At 40.4% G+C, this 27,245-nt stretch overlaps 2 protein-coding genes across 6 annotated transcripts in view; one reads left to right on the forward strand and one right to left on the reverse strand.

The window, feature by feature from the left end:
* The window catches only part of LAMA1 (laminin subunit alpha 1), a 109,971-nt gene extending 91,807 nt beyond the window's left edge, over window positions 1-18,164 (forward strand). For both annotated transcript variants that reach the window (XM_075084713.1, XM_075084714.1), the window contains exons 51-63: window positions 521-662; window positions 1,828-1,942; window positions 2,144-2,314; window positions 3,001-3,152; window positions 3,675-3,860; window positions 6,919-7,081; window positions 8,217-8,329; window positions 9,432-9,621; window positions 11,584-11,742; window positions 13,960-14,113; window positions 14,727-14,860; window positions 15,874-16,096; window positions 17,627-18,164. In XM_075084713.1, coding sequence (XP_074940814.1) covers window positions 521-662; window positions 1,828-1,942; window positions 2,144-2,314; window positions 3,001-3,152; window positions 3,675-3,860; window positions 6,919-7,081; window positions 8,217-8,329; window positions 9,432-9,621; window positions 11,584-11,742; window positions 13,960-14,113; window positions 14,727-14,860; window positions 15,874-16,096; window positions 17,627-17,787 — 2,063 coding nt within the window. In that variant the 3' untranslated portion in view covers window positions 17,788-18,164. The remainder of the gene's footprint in view (window positions 1-520; window positions 663-1,827; window positions 1,943-2,143; window positions 2,315-3,000; window positions 3,153-3,674; window positions 3,861-6,918; window positions 7,082-8,216; window positions 8,330-9,431; window positions 9,622-11,583; window positions 11,743-13,959; window positions 14,114-14,726; window positions 14,861-15,873; window positions 16,097-17,626) is intronic.
* A 1,401-nt stretch (window positions 18,165-19,565) lies between these two features.
* ARHGAP28 (Rho GTPase activating protein 28) overlaps window positions 19,566-27,245 on the reverse strand; it is a 76,098-nt gene continuing 68,418 nt past the window's right edge. For all 4 annotated transcript variants that reach the window (XM_075084716.1, XM_075084715.1, XM_075084718.1 and 1 more), the window contains 3 exons: window positions 25,834-25,988; window positions 25,097-25,161; window positions 19,566-23,258 (listed from right to left, as the gene is read on the reverse strand). In XM_075084716.1, coding sequence (XP_074940817.1) covers window positions 23,167-23,258; window positions 25,097-25,161; window positions 25,834-25,988 — 312 coding nt within the window. In that variant the 3' untranslated portion in view covers window positions 19,566-23,166. The remainder of the gene's footprint in view (window positions 23,259-25,096; window positions 25,162-25,833; window positions 25,989-27,245) is intronic.

Genomic DNA, 27,245 nt, shown 5'->3' on the forward strand with positions numbered 1-27,245 from the left:
AGAGAAGTATCTAAGGCACAGGGAGCATCATTGCAACAAAGTTTGGTCACTTCCAGTACAGTTTCTTTAGCAGCCACACCTACGTTACTTCGCTTTTAGAAGGACAGCAGTGTAAATCTTGTGCTTGGTTTGGCACATCTTATAAAGAGCAGGTAGTGCAGACTTTTCCAAGTCTGTATATCAGGGATCAGGTTTCTGTCCTACATTTTAATAGTACCTAGTACAACAGTATTTGGGGCCTAAGTTTGGGAAATAATGCATTACAAATAATACATGTTAATAACTATAACATATATAGCTTTTCCTGGGGAATTCCACAGATGTGATTTGGTCAGAGAAGAATGAATGAGATTAACAGAATAGCTGGAAGTACAATAAATTACTCATTCTAAAAATAAGAAGGTTGTCCATACATGTTTGAGTCAATGTATACATTTTCCTTTATTAGAGACAAGATTGCCAAAATGGAAGAATGTGTGTTCGTGTCCTTCTCCAGATCTTTACTCTCTTTTCTCTGCAGGAATTTTGGCAGTCATGGATGCATATAACCTTAATTATAAAGAAACTAAGCAAGGAGAATCTCCTGGTGTTGCCTCAGACCTCAACCGCTCTGATAAGGACCCAATCTTTGTTGGTGGGCTGCCAAGGTCAAGGACTGTGAGGTAAAGGGTCCTCTCGCTTTCCACCCTTTGCTAAGACCCTTGTAAGTAGAGGGCAAGACATCAACAAACCGTGCTATTTCCACTGCAATTAGTGAAAATCAGTGAAGTCTGACATCTTGTTTATGGCCATGTATACGACAGAATTATCTGTCCTTTGCCTTCAAACCTCTAATAAGGTGCTTTTCACTGCTAGGTCTGACACTGTGGTTCAGATCAGAGACAAGCTTCTGTTTTTCCCATCCATGGGTGATTTCCATGACAGTGGCTGCCACAGCAGCTGCCTGCTTTTTGTGTCAGACTGCAGCAAACGTTCATCACTGCTGCCTGGAACGATGCTCCTTTGATCTCTACTTATGTGAGCCTTGAGTTTTCAAGCTGGCATTTATGGGCAAAACTGTGCATCAGGATAAAAGTTCTTTTTCAAAAAGGAATTCTTGTAATTCAGTTCTGAAACTTGGAACAGAGGAGAAACAATTGTGAACAGTTCAACAAAAAATTACAAATATGTATTTTATGACATGTCTCTAGTTCATACTTTTTGTATTCCACATCCCTGCTGAACTTGTAAAGTCACATTTCTTCCAGAGGCTTCACTTTGGAAGGATAAACATGGCAACAGAAAATCTAATTAAACTCTCTGCACGCTCTTGACGATAAAGTAAATTTCAGAACAATATTGGTCCCTGCACAGTTATTGCAGAGGTGCAGAATTTTTAATCTTAGCTGGCATAGTAGCCTGTAAGGGATTATGGTAGGACAGCCTTAGATTTCTCTCATTTAAACCTGGAAACAAATTAGACATCCTCCAGACTTAAGAAATGAATAGGAATCCCTAGGAATTAGAGAGCTACAGTTACCCTTCACACAAAAGCCATTACATTTCAGCTGAAGATCCACCCTAAAGTTTTGAAAAATTACCTGGCCTGGCAACACAGCTCTACACAGTTGTATGTTTCTCTTTGGGGAAAATGTTGTTTGACTCTTTTTAAGATAAAAATTAAAATCTGCTGAGTAAACACCAAATTATCCCTGTTTTCACTTATGCTGTGCTGACTGCATTCTTTAAAACAGATCTCTCTTTATCTTATTGAAGAGAATTTAATCTTTTCTCCCAGAAGATTCCAAATACTACTCCTTGTTAAAAAAGCCTTATTTTGTGTTTCAGGAAAGGTCTTAATAGTAGAATGTATGTGGGATGCATCAAGAATCTGGAAATATCTCGTTCAACCTTTGACTTGCTTAGAAATTCATATGGAGTAAGAAAAGGCTGCGTATTGGAGGTAGGGGATTTTTAGGTTTCGTGACCTGGTCTTTATTGTTACTGAACAATGAATAGTAATGTTTGTGAAAGAATACAGTAAGTTGAAATGGGTTCATCTTGAATAATTCTGAGGTAATCTAATCTATACTTGAAATATTTTTTCTTACTGCATGCTATGTAGGGACAAAGTCAGTAATTCTTTTTCTTCCTCATAAAATAGCCTATTCGTAGTGTGAACATCTTGAACAATGGATATATTGAGTTGGGACCTAAGTCCTTAAGCCCAGAATCAGAAATGATGGCAACTTTTGCTACAAAGAACAGCAGTGGCATCATCCTTGCTGGACTCAGCAGGGGACCGGAAAAGCGACGGCGTAGACAAGCGCATTTGGCAAGTACTGAAAACAAATATTTTTTGGTTTTGTATTTGCCCTTTTTATTTTGTGATAAAAGTTAGATTTTTATGACTGCAACTTGAAAAGAATGAGAAAGAAACATTTATTCGGCTTAGGAAGGCCCAAATACAGAGGCTAGGTGGGGAAGAGAGGATGTTCATTGTAGCAGAGGAGAGGTGAAGGATCAGTTAGCAGAGACCTATTATGGTTACTAGGACCTAGAATGCTTTTGCAACAAGGAAGGACATATGAAATGCACCCGAAGTATTGCTTTCCACTTCTGTTAGTCAGAAGTAGTTATTTAAGGATTTGAGATGAACAGCTATCTTGTATCTGGTGGACTGTTTTGGAGCTCCTGGAATCCAAGGATGAAGTCTTAGTAGGAATACCTGCCCCTTCTTAATTCCTTCCTCTAAGGTGGTGGTGGTATAAAAAAAATCTCCTGCATTTTAACCTGAATTTTTATCATGACCAGAGAAATTGCCAGCTTTCATGTTTTCTGTTAGAAGGCTTTGCACTCTGAGAGGTACCAACACCTGCCTACTAGTCTTTGAGTTTCATTAAAAAGTTTGTTTACAACAAAGCTGGAGGTAATTTTTTCCAAAGTATGTTCTATTTAAACACTGAATAAGTGACAGGAAATTGAGTTACAGTTAAATTAATCTTCTGATTAAATCCACAGCCCTTCTTTTCCATCATGCTGATTGATGGTCATCTTGCAGTGCATGTTAATGCTGGAGATAGAGCAAGTAGTAGAAAAGTAATTCTTAAGTCTGCTAATGGAACATACAGTGATGGACAAGAACACTCTGTCATCCTAATCCGGAATAAGAGGTACATGTGACTGTGAAGAGTACTGCCTGTTTAATTAGTGTATGCTGTTGTCAGTTCACTGCGCTCTCTGGGAAACTGCCTTTGCTGGTTCATTAGGCGAAATAATCAGGGTTGTGTTTTTCTGCTTGTCATGGGTTCATGGAGGCATTCTGATTTACATGGTAATTGTATACAACATACAGCCACTGATGAAGTTGTAGTTAAAAGCTCTCAAAATCTCTAAACAGCTTGGGCCACTTGAGTAAATATACTAAATAGTATTAGAAAAACATACAGCTATCAAAATAATTTGGAAAGAAATCTATCAAAATAATTTAGAAATATATTTGACAAAACTGTACATGTTAAAAGTTATCTAAAGAAGAAGGTCTTCTAGTTTCAAGACATTGAAAGGATTATCAAAGTGCTGGAATCTTTATTTCTTTGAACAGGACATTTTTGAGGCTGAAAGGAATGATTTTCATATGAAAATGAACGTCTAAGGCCCTTGTTGAGTGTTTTCCCTACTTTTATCTTTTTCAGGATCATAACTGTACAGGTGGATGAAAGTAATCCTGCAGAATTGAAGCTTGGTTCATCAGCAGAAATGAGCCCCATGAATATTTCCAACTTCTATGCTGGTGGTATTCCAGCAGGAGATGGCATCTTAGGGCTAAAAATGGCTGGCTCCTTTCATGGCTGTATCAGCAATCTTATTTTTAACAAGGAGTAAGTCAGAGAGGAAACTGCCCTGTTTTGGAAAACTGTGTATAGTAATTATTAATTTTAGTTTGTAATCTCTTTCATTACGTTGTCCATTTGCTTGGTTTTTAACATAACAGAAGCATGATACTGATGATTGGGTGTTATCCATTTTCTGCCTGTTATATTACTAGCTACATTTCCAAATAGCATCAAAAATGTCTTTAATGTACATAGAGACACTGCACAAAATGGCTGCTTTCTCTACTATAGTTTCATCTGCATTCACAGACAGAATGGTTTTCCAATAATATTTTCTGTTAATACTGTTCTATTGACAGATTATTTGCAACTTCTTAATCTTTTTGTCCCAGCATGCCACTTTTTAGTGCTTTTGCCTCTTACTAGTGAAAGGCAGAATCACAGAATCACAAAATAATACAGGTTGGAAGGGACCTCTGGAGATCATCTCATCCAACCCCCCTGCTTGAGCAGGGGACACCTAGAGCAGGGGGCACAGGACTGCATCCAGGCGCACTTTGAATATTACCAGAGAAGAAGACTCCACCACCTCTCTGGGCAGCCTGTTCCAGTGCTCTGTCACCCTCACAGGAAATAATTTTTTACTCATATTCAGGTGGAATTTCCTACGTTCCAGTTTGTGCCCGTTGCCCCTTGTCCTGTTGTTGGGCACCACTGAAAAGAGTCCAGTCCCATCCTCTTGACACCCACCCTTTAGATATTTATAAGTATTGGTAAGATGCCCCCCTCAGTCTTCTCTTCTCCAGGCTGAACAAACCCAGGTCTCTCAGCCTTTCTTCATAAGGGAGATGCTCCAGTCCCCTGATCATCTTTGTAGCTCTCTGCTGGACTTGCTCAAGCAGTTCTATGTCCTTCTTAAACTGGGGGGCCCAACACTGGACACAGTACTCCAAGTGTGGTCTCACTAGGGCAGAGTAGAGGCTCAGGGTCAACCTGCTGTCCACCGGCACTCCCAGGTCCTTCTCAGTGGAGCCGCTTTCCAGTAGTTCAACCCCCAACCTGTACTGGTGTATGGGGTTGCTCTTGCCCAGGTGCAGGACCTTACTTTTGCCTTTGCTGAATTTCATCAGGTTCCCTCGGCCCAGCTCTCCAGCCTGTCCGGGTCTCACTGAATGGCAGCGCAGCCTTCTGGTGTATCAGCCACTCTTCCCAGTTTTGTATCATCAGCAAACTTGCTTAGGGTACACTCTGTCCCTCTGTCCAGGTCATTGATGAATATGTTGAACAGGACCAGACCCAGCACAGACACCTGGGGAACACCATTAATGACAGGCCTCCAACCAGACTCTGCACCATTGATCATGACCCTCTGAGCTCTGCCGTTCATCCAGTTCTTTATCCACCTCACTGTCCACTCATCTAATCCACACTTCCTAAGCTTACCTATGAGGATGTTATGGGAGACACTGTCAGAAGCATTGCTGAGGTTGAGGTAAGCAGCATCCACTGCTCTCCCTTCATCTACCCAGCCAGTCATGCCATCAGAGAAGGCTGTCAGGTTGGTCAAGCAGGATGTCCCCTTGGTGAATCCATGTTGACTACTTCTGATAACCTTTTCCTCTACAAGCCTGGAGATGAACTCCAGGATGAACTTCTCCATCACCTTTCCAGGGATGGAGGTGAGGCTGACTGGCCTATAGTTCCCCAGGTCCTCCTTCTTGCCCTTTTTGAAGACTGGCATGACATAGGCTACCCTCCAGTCCTTGGGCGCATGTCCTGTCCTCCATGACCTTTTAACGATGATGGAGAGTGGCTTAGCAACAGCATCCTCCAGCTCCCTCAGCACTCATGTATGCATCCCATTTTGGGGCCCATGAATTTGTGAGGATCCCATTTGGCTAAATGATCTCTAACCCAATCCTCAACCAAGGGAAAGTCTTCTTTTCTCCAGATTTTCTCTCTCACCTCTGAGGGCTGGGATGCCTGAGGGCCAGCCTTAGCAGTAAAGGCTTGAAGAAAAGAAGGCATTCAGTAACTCCACCTTCTGTGACCACCTCATTCAGCACCGGGCCCACTGTTTCCCTAGTCTTTCTTTTACTACTTTCTTTTACTACTTTTACTACTTCAATTACTTATTTGAAGAAACCTTTTTTGTTATCCTTGACATCCCTTGCCATATTTAGTTCCAAGTGGGCCTTGGCCTTCCTCGTTGTATCTCTGCATACCCTGACAATGTTCCTATATTCCTCTAAAGTGCCAGTCCCTTTTGCTGCATACTGTAAACCTCCTTCTTCTATTTGATTTTTTCTAGAAGCTCTTTGCTCATCCATGTGGATATCCTGGCTCCTTTGCTTGACATCTTCTTCACAGGGGTGCACCAATCTTGATCTTGGAGGAAGTGTTACTTTAATGTTGTGCAGCTCTCTTGGACCCCCTTACCTTCTAGAGCCCTAACCCATAGGATTCCTCCAAGAAGGTCTTTGAAGAGGCCAGTCAGATGTCTTGATGTCCAGGGTTGTAATCCTACTTGTTGCCCTGCTTCTAACCATGCAGGATCCTGAACTCCTCCATCTCATGGTCACTGCAGCTGAGGCTGTCCCCAGCCCTCACATCCTCAACCAGACCTTCCTTGTTTGTTCGTAGAAGGTCCAGCAGCACATCTCGCCTCATTGGCTCCTCCACCGCCTGAGTCAAAAAGTTATCCTTGATGCTCTGCAGGAACCTGCTGGATTGTGTGCGCCTCACCATGTTGCTTTTCCAGCAAGTATCAGGGTGGTTGAAGTCCCCCATGAGAACCAGGGACTGCAATTGTGAGACTACTTCCAGGTGTCTGCTGAAGGCCTTGTTGACTTCCTCTTCCTGATCAGGTGGCCTGTAGCAACTGCCCACAACAGTGTCACCCATATTTGCCTGGCCCTTAATTTTTACCCGTAAGCTTTCAACTCATTCTTCCTCCACTCCTAGGCAGAGCTCAGTACATTCTGGTTGCTCCCTCACATGAAGAGTAACTCCCTCAAAGAACCTGTAAAATACTCTATTTGTGCTTGGGAAATGTAGGTATTTGGGTTTTCACCTCTTAAAATGTAGGTTTTTTAAAACACAGGCTTTTGTATTTCACAACTTCCATGAAGTATGAACATGTGGATATGGACAGCTGCTTTTTGTCAGAGAAGCCTAAACCAGCCATACAGCCAGAAGACGTTGAGATTAAACCCGAACTTCAGGCTTTACCAGTTCCCCTGAGGCCTCTTACAGATACAAAAAAAGTATGTATTACAGCAAAGCTCTATTGCCTCTTCTATGAAAATATTCAACAGTAAGATGCATTTTAGCTTTGTGGAGAATTTTCAAAGTATGGAATGTGTATATTTCCTTCTTCTATGGTACAGAATAGTTCAATGAATGTGGATTTGAATTTATTATTTCTTATAGAAAAACTCTGGTATAAACCTGTGTAGCAGCCTGTTGGCCCTTTTGGAAGGGAGCCATAGTTAGGTTTATCATTGTTCAGGCAGCAACACCAGAAAAGAAAATAAAAGAAAAGAAAAAGTGGAGTGATAATCCCCCAGCAGAAGGACTCGACAGTAACTATGATCTTTAGTGTGTTCCTTCCAAAGTGGCTTTATGCTGAGATTTTCATTAGTTCTGCAGTTCATCGTTCACATTTTCCTGGTCACACACATGCAGTCTCTGCTCTGTGTCAAAGAGGAGGCACAAACCATTCCAGAGACACACAGTGTCTGAATGCAGCTTGCATGGCACCTGCTTCCTCTCACACAGTCCCCGTTTCCGAGAGAGAAGGCAGCGTTACTTCTCTCCTTCTGCAGCTGCACATCTTTATAATGAAGTGTTTCCAAAGCATCCTGAAATCATTTTTCTGTGGCAACAGAAAGCAGGATTTTATACATTTCATACAACTGCTGCTATAAAAAGAAATAAGCTGTCCTTAAAGCTAAAATATAGCTTTGGCTCATACTCTGTTATTCAGCTCTGCATCCCCCAAATCATAACAAGAATGTGCATCCTCACTAAATGGGAAAATATTTCTACTAAGTCCATAAGATTTTCACACTGAAGTTGTACTCTGTCTTCCAGCATTTGTTATCAAAAGGGCTATCAATTAAGACAAATGGTGAATGACTACTTCTCAAACTACAAACATTTCTCAATAGGAAAGGCCAGTGCTGTCCATGAGACATAGCTTAATCATTAAAACTAGTTCTTTTTGAGCCTAAAGATAGCTCAGAATGATTTGTAGTTCAGCTAATAGATGTTGCTGTGTACTTTGTGGTTATCATGTGGCTCAGTTTTGCTCCACAAAGTTCTGCATAGACACATTGCAATTCAGCACTTGCAGGTCAGCACCTGATACTGTTCTTAATAAAGTCCTTTCATTAACAGGTAGTTTGTGCAAAAGATGAGCTACCTGATCATGTCCAAGGTGCCCATCAGTTTGGACTTGCCAAAGGTAGCCACTTGACACTGCTCTTCAATCAGTCTACTGTCAGGAAGAAGTGAGTATATCCTGAATCACACATGGACACAGTGTGTTATGTTGTAATGAGCTACAAGAAGTGCAGTGATGGTTTTCGTGAATGATCACTGCATTGCCAGTTTGAACACGGCCCTCACTTCAGGTGTCTGCAGGTTCCTTGTGGAAGAAGGTATCACGACCACTGCAATGTAATTAATGTGTCTTTCCCAGGTTTGTGGTCACGAGTTTAACTCACAGTCAGAGTTCTGCTTTTTTTTTTCCCCTCAGACTTAAGAGCCCCACTGTACCTTCTGTAAGTACTTTGATTTCTGTTTTCCACATACAGAGCTCAGCTGATCCGTGCTCCTTAAACTGATGCAGATAGCATTTTGCCCACTCTGGATTTTTTTGCAATTGCACCATCCATGTTTGCTTCACTCCCCAGGTTACTGAAGGAGCTAAGACTACTGAGATGAATCATTCTGTTGAGACTTAACGTGTGATAGCCTTTCTGCTGCTCGTATTTGTTTGAGAGGCTCCCAGAAAGGTCCCCAAAACACTGTATGCAAGCCGCTTGCATATGCTTCTTTCAACTCAGGAAGCCTCTGCAGGCATTGAGAAAAGAGCCTTTTTTCTTCTAGTCCTTCTGTTGTAACTACGGAACATAAGGACATTGCAGAGGATTGACGCTATGTAGTCTGAACCTAGTGTCTCCATAATAAATAGCTCAATCAGCTCCTCTACCTTATAAGCCTCCCTCTGTTCTCAGTCTGCCCATTATATCCCAGCAAGCCTGGCTGATAGTAATGGATGCCATCACGTTATCCTGGAATTCATTCCTTTCTTGGGGCAATAGGCAAACCTGCAGTTGCGAACAGCCAAGCCTGTCTCTCTTAAAGCCCAGCTTACTCTGTGACAAGCACTTTTTCTGTCTCTGACAGACACAACACTGATTTCTATTATGAAATACATTATAGGTCGTGCTTTCTGAGGATCAATGCAAATTCTACTTTTCTGGCCTTTGTAATAATAAATTTTCTTTCATAATAATAAATTGGTTGAGGCTGTTCTCTGCCTCCAGAAAAGATTTTTATCAATGCGGAAGAAATATCTTTCAGTAACACTGAATTTTTGTTGTCTAGACTTTCTGTCCAGCTGAATCTCAGAACCTTTGCCTCCAGTGGCCTGATTTACTACATGGCTCACCAGAACCAGGTTGATTATGCAGCCCTACAGCTTCATGGGGGACAGCTCTATTTCTCATTTGATCTAGGCAAAGGGAAAGCAGTAGCTTTTCACCCTGCCATTATCAGTGATGGAAAATGGCATACGGTAGGTAGTCACCAATCTTGTACTCCATTTTCTCTTCCCTGGAGTTACTGGTTTTTCCCTGCCTTTCCTGTATGCTTTCTGTGTTGCAAAGGCAAACAGGTTTTAACCCAATCATGAAACCATTCCGATAACTTGTGTTTGAGTATTATTATTTCTCTTAAAATTTTCATTAATTATGCATCAGTTCCAGCATCCAACTACTGTCAACTATCTCAGATTATTTAGAAATAAAATAGTTCACCAACTATGTAATAATACCAGAGAAGAACCTAGCAGAGTGGTCTAGAAACTCTGACTTTGTCTACAGAGAGCTTTCCATGCACTATGTCATCAGAGACCTGCAACTTGAGTGTGTGACAAGGTGAAAGATTTGTGGGTGCACAGTTTCTCCTTTCTCCCACTTACCGCTTAATCTGAGCATGTCATAGCAGCTAGTGCTAACAGGGAAGCACTCTCTTTCCTTTCCTTTCTTTGGTTGATGCAACATGAGAAAGGCAGGCATTTGGAATGAATGGAGGCTGAGGGGGAGGACTTGGCACCATTTTGGTGGCTACAGCTTTTAGGTGTCACATGGCATTCAGTGACTTCTGTATAAAGGCTTTATGTCAGCCCTTATTGGCCCAGTTCCTCTGAGCAACCCACCTGCTGCTGGCTCTGGCTTTCTTTGTGAGAAATGACTATGATGTCTGCATGAGTTTTAAAAGCAACTCTGACCATGTTACTTTTCCTTAAGGCAGGTGAGGATGATGATACTCATCCTGCTAAGCTTCCCTTCCCATGTCCATATGTGAAGCCTTAACTCCAGAAAGTGGCTTCTATGGGACAAAGCATTGATGACACAAAGCTGTTACACCTCCTAGGTACCTTGGGAATCAGCGGAGTGTTCTTTTTGCTTTTCATATATAATCAGCAGAAGAAAAAAACAGCAAAAGCTAACATAAAGAAAGCAAATGTGGACTCCTGTCAGAGAGAGGTATCACAGTTAAGCTCTGCTGACTATCCTGAAAGGAAGAACGCTCCAGGATTTACAGCTGCATATTTAAAATTAACTATACTCACGTAAAACTCATACTCACACTATCTACTTTTTATGAGATGAACAGGTTTGATATGAGAGCTGACCTGTTTGCTACTCAGGACATAAAAACATGAGCTTTAACTTTTTTGGCAATTAAGGCTGAGTCACACCACTTCACAACTCGGGGTGATTATTGCAGTAGCTCTACAGTCAATTTAAGCTAATATGCACTGCTGCCAAAAGAAGCTTTTCTTCTTTTAATACTCTGCTATCTGCTCATATCACCCTGCTGTACTACTTTATGCCCTTACCAACCCAAATGTTCATGAAGCCTCATGTTGAACCTAGTCAGGATTCTGAGTGGGGCTAAAAGTAAGCAGGAAAGACTAAATGGCTAGCTGACTTTATTTGAAGTCCCTCATCTGCATGTGGGTAATTGCTTTAGTGCAAAGAAGGCATAGGGTCATGAATGAACAAGATGGACAGAAGCGGAAAGCCTTTTGGTCATAGCGAATTCCGCACTGCCCATCATAAAATTACAGTGTAGGAGCGTGCACTTCAGAGAGCTAAGATGGCTCAGCCGGTGGGCAGCACAATAATTGCAGAAGACCAGTGCAGTACTCCCTTCTTCAAAGTCAGTGATGTGCTCGTATCCTAAGGCAGTAAACTAGTGGTTTTAAATGATGATTGTTAAGACACTGAAAAACTTACACAGGACAACATGCAATCATTGAGAGCCCTTGGGGAGGCAAGGAAGCAATTTAGCTGCTCGGTTGCATTCTGAAATGGCCTCAGCCTCACAAGGAATTTCAAGAGGATGCCTCTACAGTATGTTAAAGCAATCTAACCACTAAAAAGTCGTCTTGCTTGCTTCTATGGCAAATGATGACTGGGTAACTGATTCATCTTACTGATTGATGTTTGCATGTTCTCATTTTTTCCAGGTAAAGACAGAATATATTAAAAGAAAAGGTATAATCATTGTGGATGGACAGGAATTGGCAGCAGTCAGTGCTCTTGGAGATGGTAGCACTTTGGACGTGGAGGGGAAGCTCTACGTGGGAGGGCTCCCCTTAGACTATGTGCCGAAGAATCTTGGGAATGTAAGAAGGTTTGGGGTGGTGAGGCATCTCTGACATTTTGCAATACTGGAATGAGTACACTGCATCAAACCCAACTAATTCAGTATCCTGTCTCTGACAGGGGCGAAAAAAGAAGTACTTAGGGAAGGAAACAACAAAGAAAGTAATGACTCTTTACCAGATAAATCTTTCCAGCTTTCTATTGCTTAGTGACTCTAGCTAGAGGTTGTATCCTTGTGTTTCAGTAATAGCTCTTCATAGATTTTTATTTTTATTCTATCAATCTCTCTGTTAAAAATGGATGTAGAATATAACTTCCTGTGTTTCACAGTAAAAGATAAAAATAAGACCTAGAATCTCAGACATTTTTGTACCCAAGTCCTATTTCATTCAAATAAGAATTATGCACCATAAATATCTCTGAAAGGCCGGGTTTAGCTAGATGAGATTAAAATGTACTTTTTACACATGCTTTTAGAGGGTAGGTTTTTGTCACCTTCCCCCTTGTGCAGGCCATTATCTCAGGGAGGATTCCAGTGATGATAATGATGTTTCTCAGTTCCTGGGTATACTTTCTTCGCCTGTGCTTTTTAATTGGATAATGGGGCTAACCAATATTTTAATACTTTCAATCTCCAATTGCTGCAAATAGTCATAGTGAGAAATTCTAATTAATCTTTGTGCTGGATAGAACTCTGGTGATCTATACTTGCAAAATGTTATACAAAACCTTAATTTACTTGTTAATTTGCTGAAGCATATTAGGAATGTCTTTAACTGTTGGGAGTTTCCCTGCTCACGTCCACAAAATACAATTCTTCCTATATATTATAGAGAGTGTATACTGTGTTTCTAAACAATATTTATTTTGACTTTAAGACATTTTGTACATTTGTAACTTTATATAAGTATATGTAATATACTTTTTTATATATTTTTTTTTATATATATATTATACTTATCTAATTTATTGGAAAAGTGCACTTTGTGCTGGGTTAAAAACTGGCTGGACAGCTGAGCCCAGAGAGTGGTGGTGAATGGAGATAAATCCAGTTCGCAGCCGGTCACGAGTGGTGTTCCCCAGGGCTCAGTGTTGGGGTCGGTCCTGTTCAATATCTTCACTGATGATCTGGATGAGGGGATTGAGTGCACCCTCAGTAAGTCTGCAGATGACACCAAGCTGGGTGGAAGTGTCGATCTGCTGGAGGAGAGGAAGGCACTACAGAGGGACCTAGACAGGCTGGATCGTTGGGCCGGAGCCAACAGTATGAGATTCAACAAGGCCAAGGGCCAGGTCCTGCACTTGGGTCACAACAACCCCATGCAACGCTCCAGGCTTGGGGAGGAGTGACTGGAGAGCTGCCTGGAGGAAAAGGACCCAGGGGTGTTGGTTGACAGCCACCTGAACATGAGCCAGCCGTGTGCCCAGGTGGCCAAGGAGGCCAACAGCATCCTGGCTTGTGTCAGGAATAGTGTGGCCAGCAGGAGCAGGGAGGTGATCGTGCCCCTGTACTTGGCACTGGTGAGGCCGCGCCTCGAGTCCTGTGTTTGGTTTTGGGCCCCTCAGTACAAGGAGGACATTGAAGTGCTGGAGCGTGTCCAGAGAAGGGCAATGAAGTTGGTGAAGGGTCTAGAGAACAAGTCTTATGAGGAGGGGCTGAGGGAGCTGGGGTTGTTTTGTCTGGAGAAGAGGCTGAGGGAGCTGGGGTTGTTTTGTCTGGAGAAGAGGAGGCTGAGGGGAGACCTTATCGCTCTCTACAAGTACCTGAAAGGAGGTTATAGTGAGGCAGGGGTTGGTCTCTTCTCCCTAGTAACAAGCGATAGGACGAGAGGAAATGGCCTCAAGATGCGCCAGGGGAAGTTTAGGTTGAATGTTAGGAAAAACTTCTTCACCAAAAGGGTTGTCAGGCATTGGAATAGGCTGTCCAGGGAGGTGGTGGAATCTCCATCCCTGGAGGTATTTAAAAGAAGGGTAAATGTGGTGCTTGAGGGATATGGTTTAGTGGTGGACTTGGCAGTGACAGGTTAGCAGTTGGACTCAAAGATCTTAGGGGTCTTTTCCAACCTTAATGATTCTATGTTTCTATGTAATAATAGGAATGTAATTACATAAATATTTTAGATCCTGCTGTGTTTTGTTCAGAGAATTTTTTATTTACAATAACATCAGGTGAATCACTAAGAGGGCATTACAGCAGTTTGTATTGCACATTAACTTTTATATTTCGATATGCTTAGGTGACTCACAGTATTCCTGCCTGCATTAGTAGCATGACGATTAATAGCAAACAGCTGGACAACGAGAGCCCTGTCTCCATCTTTGCTGTGAATAAATGCTATGTAACAGTGCAGGACGGTACTTTCTTTGATGGGAGTGGCTTTGCTGCTCTTGGTAAGTGTCATTAAATGAAAGCAGTACCTTACTGAATTAATGTTAATGAAAATATACTATTATTAGGTCTTGCTAGAACTGTGTGTAATTCATTGACTCCTCACACAAAGAGAGCATGCCCTGCATATGTATTTCTAGCTGAGTTCCTTTAACTCCATATGTCCAAAAGTGGCCTTTTCTGCAAAGGGCCATCTTCCACCACAAATGAAAGAGCTAATGATTCTAGCACTGGGAAAGAAATGAACTACTTCTTTCTTAGCTAAGAATATCCATGTTCATAATGTTAAATTAAGGTCTGTTAAAGGGTGTGGAGACAGAAGATGTAGAGAACTTGTGAAGTAACATGAAGGGTTACATTTGTGCTCTTTGTTGTTTCTTACAAATGAGATAGAATGTAATGAATTAATGAAAGAAAACTTATTTGGGAATTTATCTTTTCCAGTATAAAATGTGAATTATGACTTTGGCAAACTTACTTTCCAGATGTTTCACAAGGTCGTATCCCAGCAGAGTAATTAACAAGCTTTTTACGCCTTTTAATGACAATGTATGTGTTCTACTTTGTACTGTGGGTTATAAGTCTTGCATTAGAAGCTTTATAACTTCTTTTCAGTCAGAGAAGGTTACAAAGTGCGGTCTGATGTGAACATCACACTGGAGTTTCGTACAACAGCGGTGCATGGTGTTCTTCTTGGGGTCAGCAGTGCTAAGGTTGATGCCATTGGACTGGAGATTGTAAATGGCAAGGTAAGCTGCCCTGTGCATTCATTTCACAAAGCTTGCTTAAAACTGGTAGGCTAGAACTGTTGCGTAGCGCTAAAGAGACACCAGTGAAATGTGATGGAGGCAAAATGTCCAAACCAAATCCCCACAGAACTGGTATGGGACAGAGTTTCAGTCTCAAGGTTTCTCATCATGGTCATATGATAAAATGTGAGATTAGCAGAAATCTCTGGAACTATTTTTGCCTTTTTAATTAGTGTAATTTATGTTAGCCTGCAGGCACTGTGAGTTCCTCTACTACACACCTTGTATGTTAGACCAAATATATACCTTTCTTGTAGCTTAATACTTTTTCTGCCATAGAGCTACACTTGTTCTTGATAAACATTATTACATGTACAAAGCACCCTGTTTTGTAATCTCTTCTTTAATATTAATGAGCAATAAACTCACTCTACTTCTACTGGCCATTATGCTCCATAAACCTTTTAACAATCAATAGCTCATTTTTGATTCAAAACTTCCTAGCTAGAGACAGTGTTAAATATCACTCTTCCTGTGGAACATGATTTCTCAGTTAATATTTACATATTAATTCTCACCACAGAGTTGGGCAATTGTTGCTTTGAAAAATAAATGCATGAAATCAACACATGTATTGGCAATGACAAATGCTTTCAGTCCCTTCTCTTTCTACTTCAGTTAGAAACAGTGGTTCTTCTTTCAGATCTGAAGTCTCAGCTTCTGCGAGAAAATTACTTCATTTGTATTTGTAAGAAAGATTGAAATCCCAAGCGAAGTATACCAAGCTAACCCAACAGGCTGTTTGTTGCATGGATAGATCTAAGTCTTTTAGATTTTAAAGATACTTCAATAAGGACACACTCTATACATCAAAGTAAACATTAGCTTTGCCTAATTACCAAACACTTATTAAAACAGAAATCTCTGCACCAGCATGATTGTGCTTTTATCTAGGCAAATTAGTTCATGTATTCTTACTTTATGTCTTTATTGGCATCTGGCTGTTTATACAGGTTTTATTCCATGTCAACAACGGAGCTGGCAGAATAACGGCTACATATGAACCAAGAGGCACAAATAGTTTGTGTGATGGAAAATGGCACAAGCTTCAAGCAAACAAAAGCAAACATCGCATTTCACTGGTAATTGATGGGAATTTGGTTCAAACTGATAATCCCTACATCCAGTCAACATCTGCAGATACGAACAATCCCATATATGTTGGAGGCTATCCTGGTAGGTGCAACAGTATTTCTCTTCTCTCACTCTCTGTCATAAAAATGACTTTTAACACATTCCCTCCCTCCCTCCAGCTCTCTCCCCTCCACCCCCCTGATTAATGAAGTTCATCATTGAGTTATAAATAACAGTTACCATTTTCCACATTGTCGCTGAGGTCACAGCATATTAATATTTGTGTGTACTGTCTTTGTGGAGGGCTTCATTTAGCTGTTGATTGTGTTGGCAAGATCAACTGACCTCGTATCACTTTCCTACACAAAATTGCTCTTTAGTTTCTGGGAAGGATTTCTTCCACATGGTTTGTTTTTTCACAGCCTCTCTCAGACTTCACAATATCCCTGCTGTGTATGTTGAGGAGTGGTTCTCTTGCAGTCAAAGTCATATTAAGGCTTGCCTTCACGTTCATCTAAGCAAGGTTTGGTGCACTTCTCTGCTTTATTTTTGGCAATGTTTCATGTCAGGGCTGTGCAGGCAGAAGTCAAGCCGCTGCAGATGAACGTGTATTTCCCTTGTTCTGTGCAAATTCCCTCTGAAGTCAGTCAATCATACTACGATGGTAATATAAAAAGATAGTGCAAAAAATAGACAACTGAATTACTTTTCAGTTAAGCTGTGCAACTCATTAGTTGATAATTTGAGCCAAGACAATGTACTCATTAAGAGGATTGACTTTTGAACATCATGAGTTTGGCCTTTTTGCAGGCATGCTTTTTAATGAACACATCAGTACTGAAAGTGAGTAGGCTTGGTATGGTTTTGAATATCTTATACTTCCAAACATAGCATAAAATGCCCATATACATTTGTCTCTGAAACAGCTGTTACAGTTTATCAGTTCAGATATTTCCATTTGTGTGAAAACTGGGCGGTGAGGACTGAAGGGCAAACTTAGCTTTTAAATATTTGGAAAGCTTTAGGGATAATAGCTTGCAATGTTTAGAGCCTTCTGTTGGTCAAGGTTTGGGTGCTTTATGAAAAATTAATTAATGCTAATTAACCACATCTTGATTAATATTTGGTCTTCCTCGAATACCAAAGTGGCCTTGTGAAACTTTTTTTTTAAAATAGGCTTATGTGCTACTAATTGTTCTTTCGACTGTGCTTCAGCTGAAAGAATTAGGGTTTATAAACGAGAGATAAATTCTTCAGTTTAGCTGAGTACTGTAGAAGTAGAATGAATTGTTTCACAGGTTGCATGGAAAAAAAGAGTTGGACCCTCTACCAACATCATGTTTTGGCAGAGTTTTGATTTTAACTTGGAAGACACCTCTCTTTTCCCCTGGGATAAATTATTTCTGCAAACGCTGCAGAAGTTATCCCAGCACATGGCTTGTGCTTGAAGGCAGCAGTGAATGTCCATGATGGGATGACCCACATCATCCAAACCTGAATGGAACTTGGTGCTCCTCAGGTGTCGGTTTAACCTCTTGTTTTGGAGAGAGGGAAAGTAGTTGAATAATAACCTGGATCTTTGATTTCAGTTCCCTGTAAATAGATTCTACATATTTCATGTTTGTTTTTCAGCTGATGTGAAGCAAAACTGCCTCACAAGCAAGAGCTCCTTCCGTGGCTGTTTGAGGAACCTCGTGTTGACCAAGGGCCAACAGGCAGAATTATTTGACTTCAGCAGAGCTTTTGACCTGCGTGGAATCTTTCCTCATTCTTGCCCTGGGGCTGAGCACTGAACTGCAGCAAAGCCTGTCTGGACTGAGAGAGGGTTTTTTTGTTGATCTGTTATTTTTCAGTCTCATTTCATAATGAAAAGAATTGGTGAGAGCCTGCATCTTTCTGATTTTCTGGTTATTTTCCAACTCAGGTCATTTATTTTTTTTAGTCAGAAGGTCTGTGTCTGCATTTTAACTAAACAGTTTTAAACAACAAATACCTCTACTACAATGTTAATGGCATTAATTGGGTATTTTTCTTTTGGGAATTTTTATTAATCAGTGTTTACAGTATGTTTTCTTTTGATTACTTGACAGTATTTCATTTTATTGTTTATTGGTCATTTTATAAAAAGTTAATAATTTTGGACCACATAATAAACCTGCAATAAACTGTGCATTATTTCATGTAGTTCACTTGTCCACACATTTCAGTTAGAAGAAAAAGAGCCTAGAGGCTAAGTGAAAAGTACAAGTGGATAGAGTCCAGCAGAGGGAGCAGGAGACTAAAGGCATGATTTTGAAGGTGTCAGAGTCGAATGAATAGAATATTCTTATTTATATTTTATATGGTAGCTCCAATCCTTTTTTGTTTTGCCTTAATATCCAGTGCTTCCAACACCCATTATAGGCTCATTGTCTAGGAGGATTATGTTCCTTCTGATGTTTTCATGTAATCAGCTGCAGGACAAACAGCAACTCCACAGCACAGAGACACATATGAAATGTATTGGTGACGAAATGATTTGGGTCTGGCTTGGGAATAACTATGTATTTTGGCAATGAGAACTGATGCATCTTTCTTGGGAAAACAGTATTTCTTACAGGACACAGGGAACCGCCTTTGGCGCTCTGTGATTCCCAATTCATAGGCCAGTCAGCAGTTCTGTCTTTACCTTGAACTACTGTGTCTGCCTCTGTTTCTAAAATGAGGTGTCCAGTAGTTGTGCTTGAGCCAGGTTTGGGGGACACACACTAGATCTGACTCAGGTAAGGACATCCATTTATCAACAGCCAGATCATTGAGCAGTGCTTGAAGTTGCATCTATAATAAACATAGTCCTTTACAAGTCACTTCCATCTCCTTTTTACTCTTTGCACTAGTGATATTTTTGTTTGCTCCTTACAATTTTGTTTGGCTTTTACTATGCATTTTTACAACTCTTTCTAAAGTCAGTTTTGCTTTATGTATTTCATACTAGTTTAAAAAATACTTGCTCAAGTGAAACCCCAAAGCAGTTTGTCACTGACTTCATTGATTCCAAGCAGTGTCATTTTGTATCTTGCATCGAGGTAGTCCAAAAGAAGGGCTCCTGGAGCAAAGAACTGCTCCACTTGAGCGAGGATGAGAGAATGTGGTCCTTTGTGTTCAGGTGCTATAACACAACTTGCTTTTAAGAGAGATTCACCACTGCTTTTTGCAATTTGTCACCTGCTTCTATCTGAAAACCACGTGTTTAGATTTGAAGAGCTTTCTTTGTTGGTATTGTTTTTATTTTTCACATGGATACAATACAATGGACACATTCTGCTGTACAAATACGCTTACATGTGGGCTTACTTCAACAAAACACATAACATAATGAGGATTGTAAAGGAAACGTACATACAAACATTTTGCTTTGATTAGTGGCATCGTACTATTTTCCAGAGAAGGCACACATTAATGGAAAGCCATTGAAAAATAAAAACTGAAATGCGCTATGTTTTGGTTTTGTTATCTATTAACCCCAAGATCTGATCTCATGAGGTTCACATTAAGCAGTAATTGAGGCAACATGGTTTGGATAAAATTTCATCCATATCCTAAATGTCTTTTAATATATATTTTTTGGTAATTCCCAAATCTTGCCCCGTAGAAGGAGAAACATTTTATCAATGTAAAAGATGAGTGGAGACGTGAGAGTAGTAATAGAAAGTTTTGGAATATTAAGCCTCTAAGCCAAAATATTTTTTCCTGGAAAATGCAGTGAGGTAGTCAATATTATACATAGACACAGACACATTTGCACACACGCACACATTCTAATGACATTAGCTGCATAAACAGGTTAGAGCGTTCCAGTCTGTTTCCAATACCTACTTTTTGCAATACATTCTCTCTCTCTATGTGTTGATATGCAAAATGCTGTCTTTGTAGAACCACAGAGTACATAAATGCTGAGGCATCTTTGGAGTTTGCCGAATAAGTTTCTCCCTGCTTGCTACCACTTTCTTATTAATAGCTTTCCACATATGTTGCTTTTTGTTAGGTGACAGTCCTATCATAACTTGGTTTTGACTTCAACTGCTGTTAGGAGGAACAAAATTCCAGGTGCCTCTTCTGGCATTTTGAAATATAAGGCCTAAAGTTGAGACCTTGTATTCAAAAATGTCATAGGGATTGTTTGGTTTGTCTGCTGCATATTAAATCAAGTTAGTGTATCACAGCAACACAAAACAACTTAATGTGTAACTCTATTAACCACAGCACCCATGGGTCATTGGGTCCATTTATATCAAAAAGAATTTTGCCATTCTGTTTCAGAGGCAGCAGGGACTTGGCCATGCTGTGGTAGTCTGGGCACTCTGCATAGCACCTAGTTCATCTGCTAATATGCATGTCTTATAAAGTTATAGGCAATTTTAGTATAAAACAAGTGTTGCTGGGATGGATTTCATTACATCAGATTTGGCTTTCCTAAGTTGCAAAGTGGTAAAAGGTGGAAGTCTTCCAAAACCCCCTTCTATCCTATACAGCATACAGTGACATCTATTTCGGAAATAATTTCGATGAGGTCCTCACTTCAGGGTCCAGAACATGCTGAGCAAGTTACAGTGTGAGCACATGGGTGCTCTGTACTTGCCCTTGCAAGGCCATTGAGAACACAGAGCGAAGTGAGCGGGCAAGACGGAAGAGGTCAATGTATTTGTCTGAAACTACTGTAGAAAGTTATATCATTTGCTATGACATTTAAAATTCTTTGGTTATGTTTAGGCTTTCTGTATAGTCACAAAAGCTCTTTCATTGGCTATAAATACAATGATGCTTAGCATTTATATGATGCTTTTTGTATTCAAAGCACTTTGCACATAAAACCCCTTTGCCAAGTTTGTCCTCCCTAGACGGATGTTTATAACTCCTGTTCTGCTCAGGGAATTGTTTTGCTGCATCCGAGAGCAGAATTTAGCTCAACTAATTGTCATGTTACCTTTATAAGGAAAGTACTAGTCCTGTTTTACAGCTAAAAGAAAAAGGCACCATAGTAGAAAGAGTTGTCCATTGCCACAGAGGGAACTACAGGGAATCGGGAACAAAGCACTTGACAAAATGTTTATGCTTAGTCCTATGAACAAACCACAGATCTACTATCTCTCATATACTTAAAATAAATAGTTGTCAAAATAAGCAGCGTATTTCATAATACAACTGTCCTGGTCTTAACCTGGCTGCAATTGTGCATCCATTAGTGTTAAGAGGGGAAAAAAAAACGACCAAGAAAGTTAAAAATTTCACTGTTTTAAAGAAAATGAAAGAATAACATTGCTGAATTTTACCATTTTTTACCTCAAGAAGGTAAGAAAGGCAGATGGGATCTGCCCTCTGCAGACATTAATGTTGCTGGTAAAATCAAAATCACTGATTCAATGTTGATTTTTTTTACTGAACACTAACAATGAAAGTTAACTGCTGGAGAACACGATTAACTTTGAACCAGAAGTAGGGTTTCTAGAATGTGAAAGCCTTCATCGCACAGCTTCAGCAGAGCATCGCAAGTTACAGGCTGCTGTACTTTATGTTCACCTGAAGAACTTGGTTCAGAACGCTTTCACGTTGCTACCTGGTAAACAGAACACCATCTGTTCTGCCTCATCTGTGTGTCCAGATCAGGAGCAAAACCCGCTGCTGTCAGACTGTGGGTGAATTCATTGTGCAACATCGTCGTCCAGTGACGGAGGCATTGCAGTGCACTTGAAGGCTTTAGTTCCCATTTTTTGTGTAAGACAAAGATGAAGAAAATACTTGTGTTTTTCCAGAGACTTGTGATTTCCCTACTCAACAAACATGCTTTAGTTCTTTAAGGTATAGCCCAAAACTAGAGGATTGGGTGAAGAATGGTGCTCACCCTTGTCACTGGCTACAAACTAGGTGTACTGTGTAACATTTGCTGTGCTGCATTCCCAGTTCAGCTGCAGCCCACTGGTCTCTTGTCAGCCTGTGTGCCATCTGTAAAAGGAGCTGCAGTTTGCTATGTATTTGTAAAACTCCCAGCACAACTGGGCCTAGTTTGGCTATGGTTTTAAGGCCCCAATGTGTAAATGTTAAATAAGAGTATGAAATCCCTTTGCTCACTGGAAGCTCTTTTTCTCCTCCATGCTGTATTATACCAGATCTGGGCAAAGATCTCTCTTCTCAATGCAGCTGAATAGCATAAAAGTTGCTTACATATTTAAGATAAAATAAACAAAAGGAATTAGATTACAAATGAAGAAACTATACTGTTTAACAAAAAAGGTGATGTCTGTAAGTGGCACCATTAATATATATCTCGTATTATGGCATTACGCAGACTTAAATCTGAGAGTATCAAGTAAAAGGTGGAGCCAGGGGAATATGGCCCTTCTCCTCTAGCATTTGTTTCCCAAAGCTTGTGTGTGTGACGGGGGGAGGAAGGAGAAAATGGTTTGTGGCTCTACAGTTGCACACAGTGATGTGATCCAGACAGACCATTTTGGAAGACTGGTAGTAATATATACAGTGGTACATACATAAAGCAGTATAGCTGTCTATACAGCAGTTCTTCCTCCTGTCTCCCTCCCTCCCCCAGCATCAAGTACTCATGAGGAGTGACTGAGAGACATAAATATTGCAGTGATGCACACTGTACAGGTTTACTTTAAGCAGAAAAGTTTGATTTCGTCACACAGCTACATCTTAGCACCGCTGCGGCTTGAGCTTCTCTCTTCCATGCTTGACAGATACCTTCTCTTCTTTAATGTCTCTGTGATGCTTCTGTGTTACGCTGTGGTCGGTAGTGTTTCATACATCCGTGGATGCCGCTGGATTCTTTCTTTCCAAAAACTCATGTTCTAACACCAGGTCAGGAAACAACTCCAACTGCAACAGGTTGTTTTCTGTGCCTCCGTACCTTGGTCCCTCCTCCTCAGCTCGTGGGCCAACTGGCACAAGTGTAACCCATATGAAAGCATAACTGATGTGATATTTTCAGATGGTGCAGAAGCTGAAGTGATAATACCTACACCAAAAGTAGTACATGGCGAACATCAGTTGGACAGTGCAGTAGGAAGGAATGATATCCTGTAGCTACTGTATTGTTTTGTCTCTGCCAAGAGCTTCTTAAAATGACAGGCATCACTCTTGTCCATTTGGCGTTGTCCAGTACGCCGCAGCCTTCTGCTTCAGCTTGCTTTTGGTTTTATCACCCATTCTGCCTGAGGATTTGCACGGTAAACATCTAACATGTATGCATCCGGATCCAAACAGTGCTGACCTGAAACAGAAGTCGACAGCCATGAATCATAGGGTGGTTTGAGCACGTTAGTAAATGGGACAGAGCTGTATTAAAATGGCCTTGAATGTATCTCTGACTTGCACCTAGTGAGCCTCGTTAGGTGTGTCCAGCTGACATCTTGCCTGGATACAAACCAGGGCTTTGCTAAATTTGCCAGTGATTTTACTCTGTGAGAGTCATGAATTCACTTTCACTTCCAGGCAGGATGCCCTGCATTACGCTGACTTATGGACGAGGCAAAGTGAACAAATCTTACGGTTTCTTTAGAAGCATTAACAACACTGTTGCTGCAAGTGCCACAGTTTGGGTTTTATATTTCTTTGGGTATACTGGGTTGGATTTACAACTCTGTGACTTCTTTTCTACGCTCTTTTAAACGCTGAAAAAGTAGCTCTGTAAATCATATGTTCCCATCCAGCTAAGACCTTGCGAAGAAATATATCATGGTTTTGGTAGTTGTTGTTTTGCTGGTTAAGGAAAAAACAAAGAGTCCTCTGAAGTCTGGCAGTGTGAGGGTTTCGCTGGGTGGTGACTGGGACTAGGAGTTGGGTGGTTGGAGAGTCCCTGCTGCCTTTTGCCACAGAAAGAGGCATTTGGTGCCTCTTAATTGAGTAATAAGGCAGTAAGTTTTTGAGTTAAGTTGATTTGTTGGACTATATTGCCTTTATACTGGATGATGAAGCCATTTAATTGGTGAGGTTACATTGCTGTGACACAAGGATTATAGTGACATTTTTGTACAATTACTTATAAGGTCACTGGGGTCCTAACAGTTTTATTCAAGTAAAAGCAATATAAATGAATTAATGCTTCATCAGTGGACTACGATACCCTGAGAGATATAGGGCTATGAAAATAATTTTAAATGAAGATGCAAATTAAATGTCCAGATTTTTGAAAAAGCATGGTGGGAACACTTGGAATTGTTTCACAAGGCCTTTAGGATCTTCTCCTGCTCTAGCATCTGTTGGTCATCCTCTGTAGCCAGGCAAAACAAATTTAGTTTTGTATATCTTCAGTAATAATGACTTTGCTTCATGACTGCTGCTGAAGCAAGTCTGTGACGTTTTGTAATAACTTTATAGAAACTGTTTAAGGCTGAATCTAGAAGAATTAAGGAATAATCTAATCAGACAGTTGGCAAAAGACTCCAACAGAGCATCCGGCGTTTTAGTATGAATAGAGAAAGGGAAGAGTCAGGACTGTGCAATATCAAATTAAAATCTGGTTTTCGACCTTTAGGCCAGGAACTTGTGTGGCAAGCCACCGTTGTTACTACAAAAATGTCACTACATGAAACACAGAAGAAAACAAAATCCCTACTGCAAAGAATTTACAGTCTAAATAAAGCACAAGGGTTAGTATGACTATGGTGCGCTCATACATGCAGGAGCTGAATTCTCAATTCTGAGGTTTGTATTTGGAAGAGGTTAACACTTAAATACAGTAAGGAAGAAACAGGTCTTGGGAAAAGGCTTGAATGTGCTCACGAGAGGAAAACTAAGGATCTCTTAACCATGGAAAAATGCTCGATTATGAGAGTGAGAGAGGTAAGCAAAAGGTCAGATGAATTTGGCAAGGCTGTCAGGAGTCCTGCTGAGTTCCAGCTGTCACTATGCTGGTCACTATGTCCTGCATGGTGCCCCTTCAGTCATGCTGGAGTCGTTACATTGATTTTAAGAGCGTTTGAGTCAGGCTTCTTTATTGCAGATGGTCTGGAAGGTAGGAGAGACCCAGCTGTGTGAAAACAGCATTGCCCTGAGGTGGTTTAGAAGGCTAAGGACATTTAGAATTGAATTTTCAAAAATGAGACCTACCTATATTTCCTCCAATTTCATGTAAACTTTGGATCTGGCCTCTCATGTTCTGTGATGAACCGCGGCTAGGATAGAAAAAAAACCTTCAGTTTGTCTTTCTGTGATAACCACTGCCTTATCAACCACTGCCTTATCAACCACCGCCTTATCAACCACCATCTCTATTAAGTTAAAATTGATATTTTTGTCCCTCTGAACTTACTTGTTGAAAGCAAGGACTTCAGCCAAACAGAGCACTGCAGAATACTGAATCTGCTACAGAGGTAGATTACTGTGTCACAGTTAACTAAGCCTTCTATTATGTATTTTTTGTTATTTATATAAAAAGTGAATTATGCAGTAATGTGGGAAGACTTTGCAGAAAACTTTCAGATACAATTTACCATTTCCCATAACTTAATAATTATTACCTTACAGAAATAAAAATATTAACATTTTATGGGCCGATATAAGACAATCCCTCTGGGTTCTCTATGCAGCAAGTCTATAAAATGAATGTTTTCAGTAGTGGCATAGCAGAGGGCAGAATGACTCTGTATGGGAGCCAATTATTAAGTAAAATATAAAGGATGAAATCAGTGGTTAAAATTTCTTTGACGAACATAACTATAAATTAGCAATTTTAGATTAGAAAAATAGTTCCTGTGTCACAATGAGTCTTTGAAAAGGGGACAGTCTATTCATTAATTATCCTGACATTATTGCTCAGAAAAAACAAAATGTTCTGATTTACCCACCTGTTTTCACAGTGGAATCGAGCCAGGATGTCTTTGGCTTTTGTTTGGCTGTTAAGTTGAATTGCCATAGAGACTTTCGAATGCAGTGGAGCATAAACTCTTATCACCCCCTCGGGTATGTCAGACTGCAGGTATGGGGGAAAAGTGACAGCTCCCTAAAATCAATATTCAGTAGAGTAAGTCTAAGGCAAATATTGCTGTAGCTCCATTCAGAAGCAGTTCTGCAACTCTTGAGGTGGTTTGCAAAAATCACTGTCCTGGATTCACTTAATTATTCAAAAACATTTACAGTCATACAAACACAAATTTATAGGTACAGTATGATAAGATATAACACAAAGACACAAACTCCTTGGTAAGTATCACGTAAATGCACGCAGAATGAAGTACAGCCCTTGAATTTTAATTGCTTGCAGTAATATTGAGTCAAGTTGTTATCTGAGATCTTTTAAGTTATTTTGGTAACGTTGGTCAGTGAACCAACTGCTTATTTAAAAGTACATAAAAATGGTGAGGAATATCTGGTCTTCCTTTTAAAGACTAAATTCTCCTGAGGCACGAAGATCCAGTTCTCTGTTTCCACTTCCTATAGCTTCAGCTAGATTGAAGCTCATGTACAATAAAATGCCAAAGTACCATATGGTTTCTGTTAATTTGAAATTTGACCTTGCGCAGGGTTCAAATGATCATCTATGAAGTTTATGCACTCTTCCATGATTAATGGTGGATAAATCAATTAGCAAGGTTTGCATTCCAGTTCTAATCCAGTTAATACCATGCTGAGCAGAGTACAATAGTCTCTCCAGTCTCTGTCTCTGTGTAATTTAGAACATCTGAGACCCAGGGATTGTGTTAAGTGCTCTCAAAATTCGACTCAGTTATCCAAACAGAGTTTGCCTCCAATTTACCCTTCATATTTCAGCTACCTGCCGTGGTTAGTCCCGTTTTTATTAGATGCAAAGCCAATTACTACAATCAATGAACTTGCCTTCCCAAAGATGCAATGACTGCAGTAATTGACTCTCCTTAGAAGCTCTCACTGTATTTGTTCCAGGGTGAATACAATTTTGCAACACAGTAGTCTACACTGCCATTTAAAAAAAACACCTATGTCTCCATCTGCAGCACAACTGTATGTTCTACCCACAATATATTTCAGTCAATACTGGCAAATGAATTCTCAAAAAAGCTGAATTAACATGGATTCAAGGTTCATACATATCCTTTTTCTTTCTGGTGTGTTCTGCCTCCCCCCCCCGCCCTGGTGTTCCTTCTGCATTTTCTCTGTTGTCTGTATTAGGTGACTTATTCTCTATTTCTTATAATCTCTTAATATCACTCCTTCCTAATTTGTCTTTTATTTTGTTCTTCAAGATTATTTTTCAATAACTATAGAGTCCTTGACCAGTTCC

The sequence above is a fragment of the Phalacrocorax aristotelis genome, chromosome 2, assembly GCF_949628215.1.
Source record: "Phalacrocorax aristotelis chromosome 2, bGulAri2.1, whole genome shotgun sequence".
NCBI lineage: Eukaryota > Metazoa > Chordata > Aves > Suliformes > Phalacrocoracidae > Phalacrocorax > Phalacrocorax aristotelis.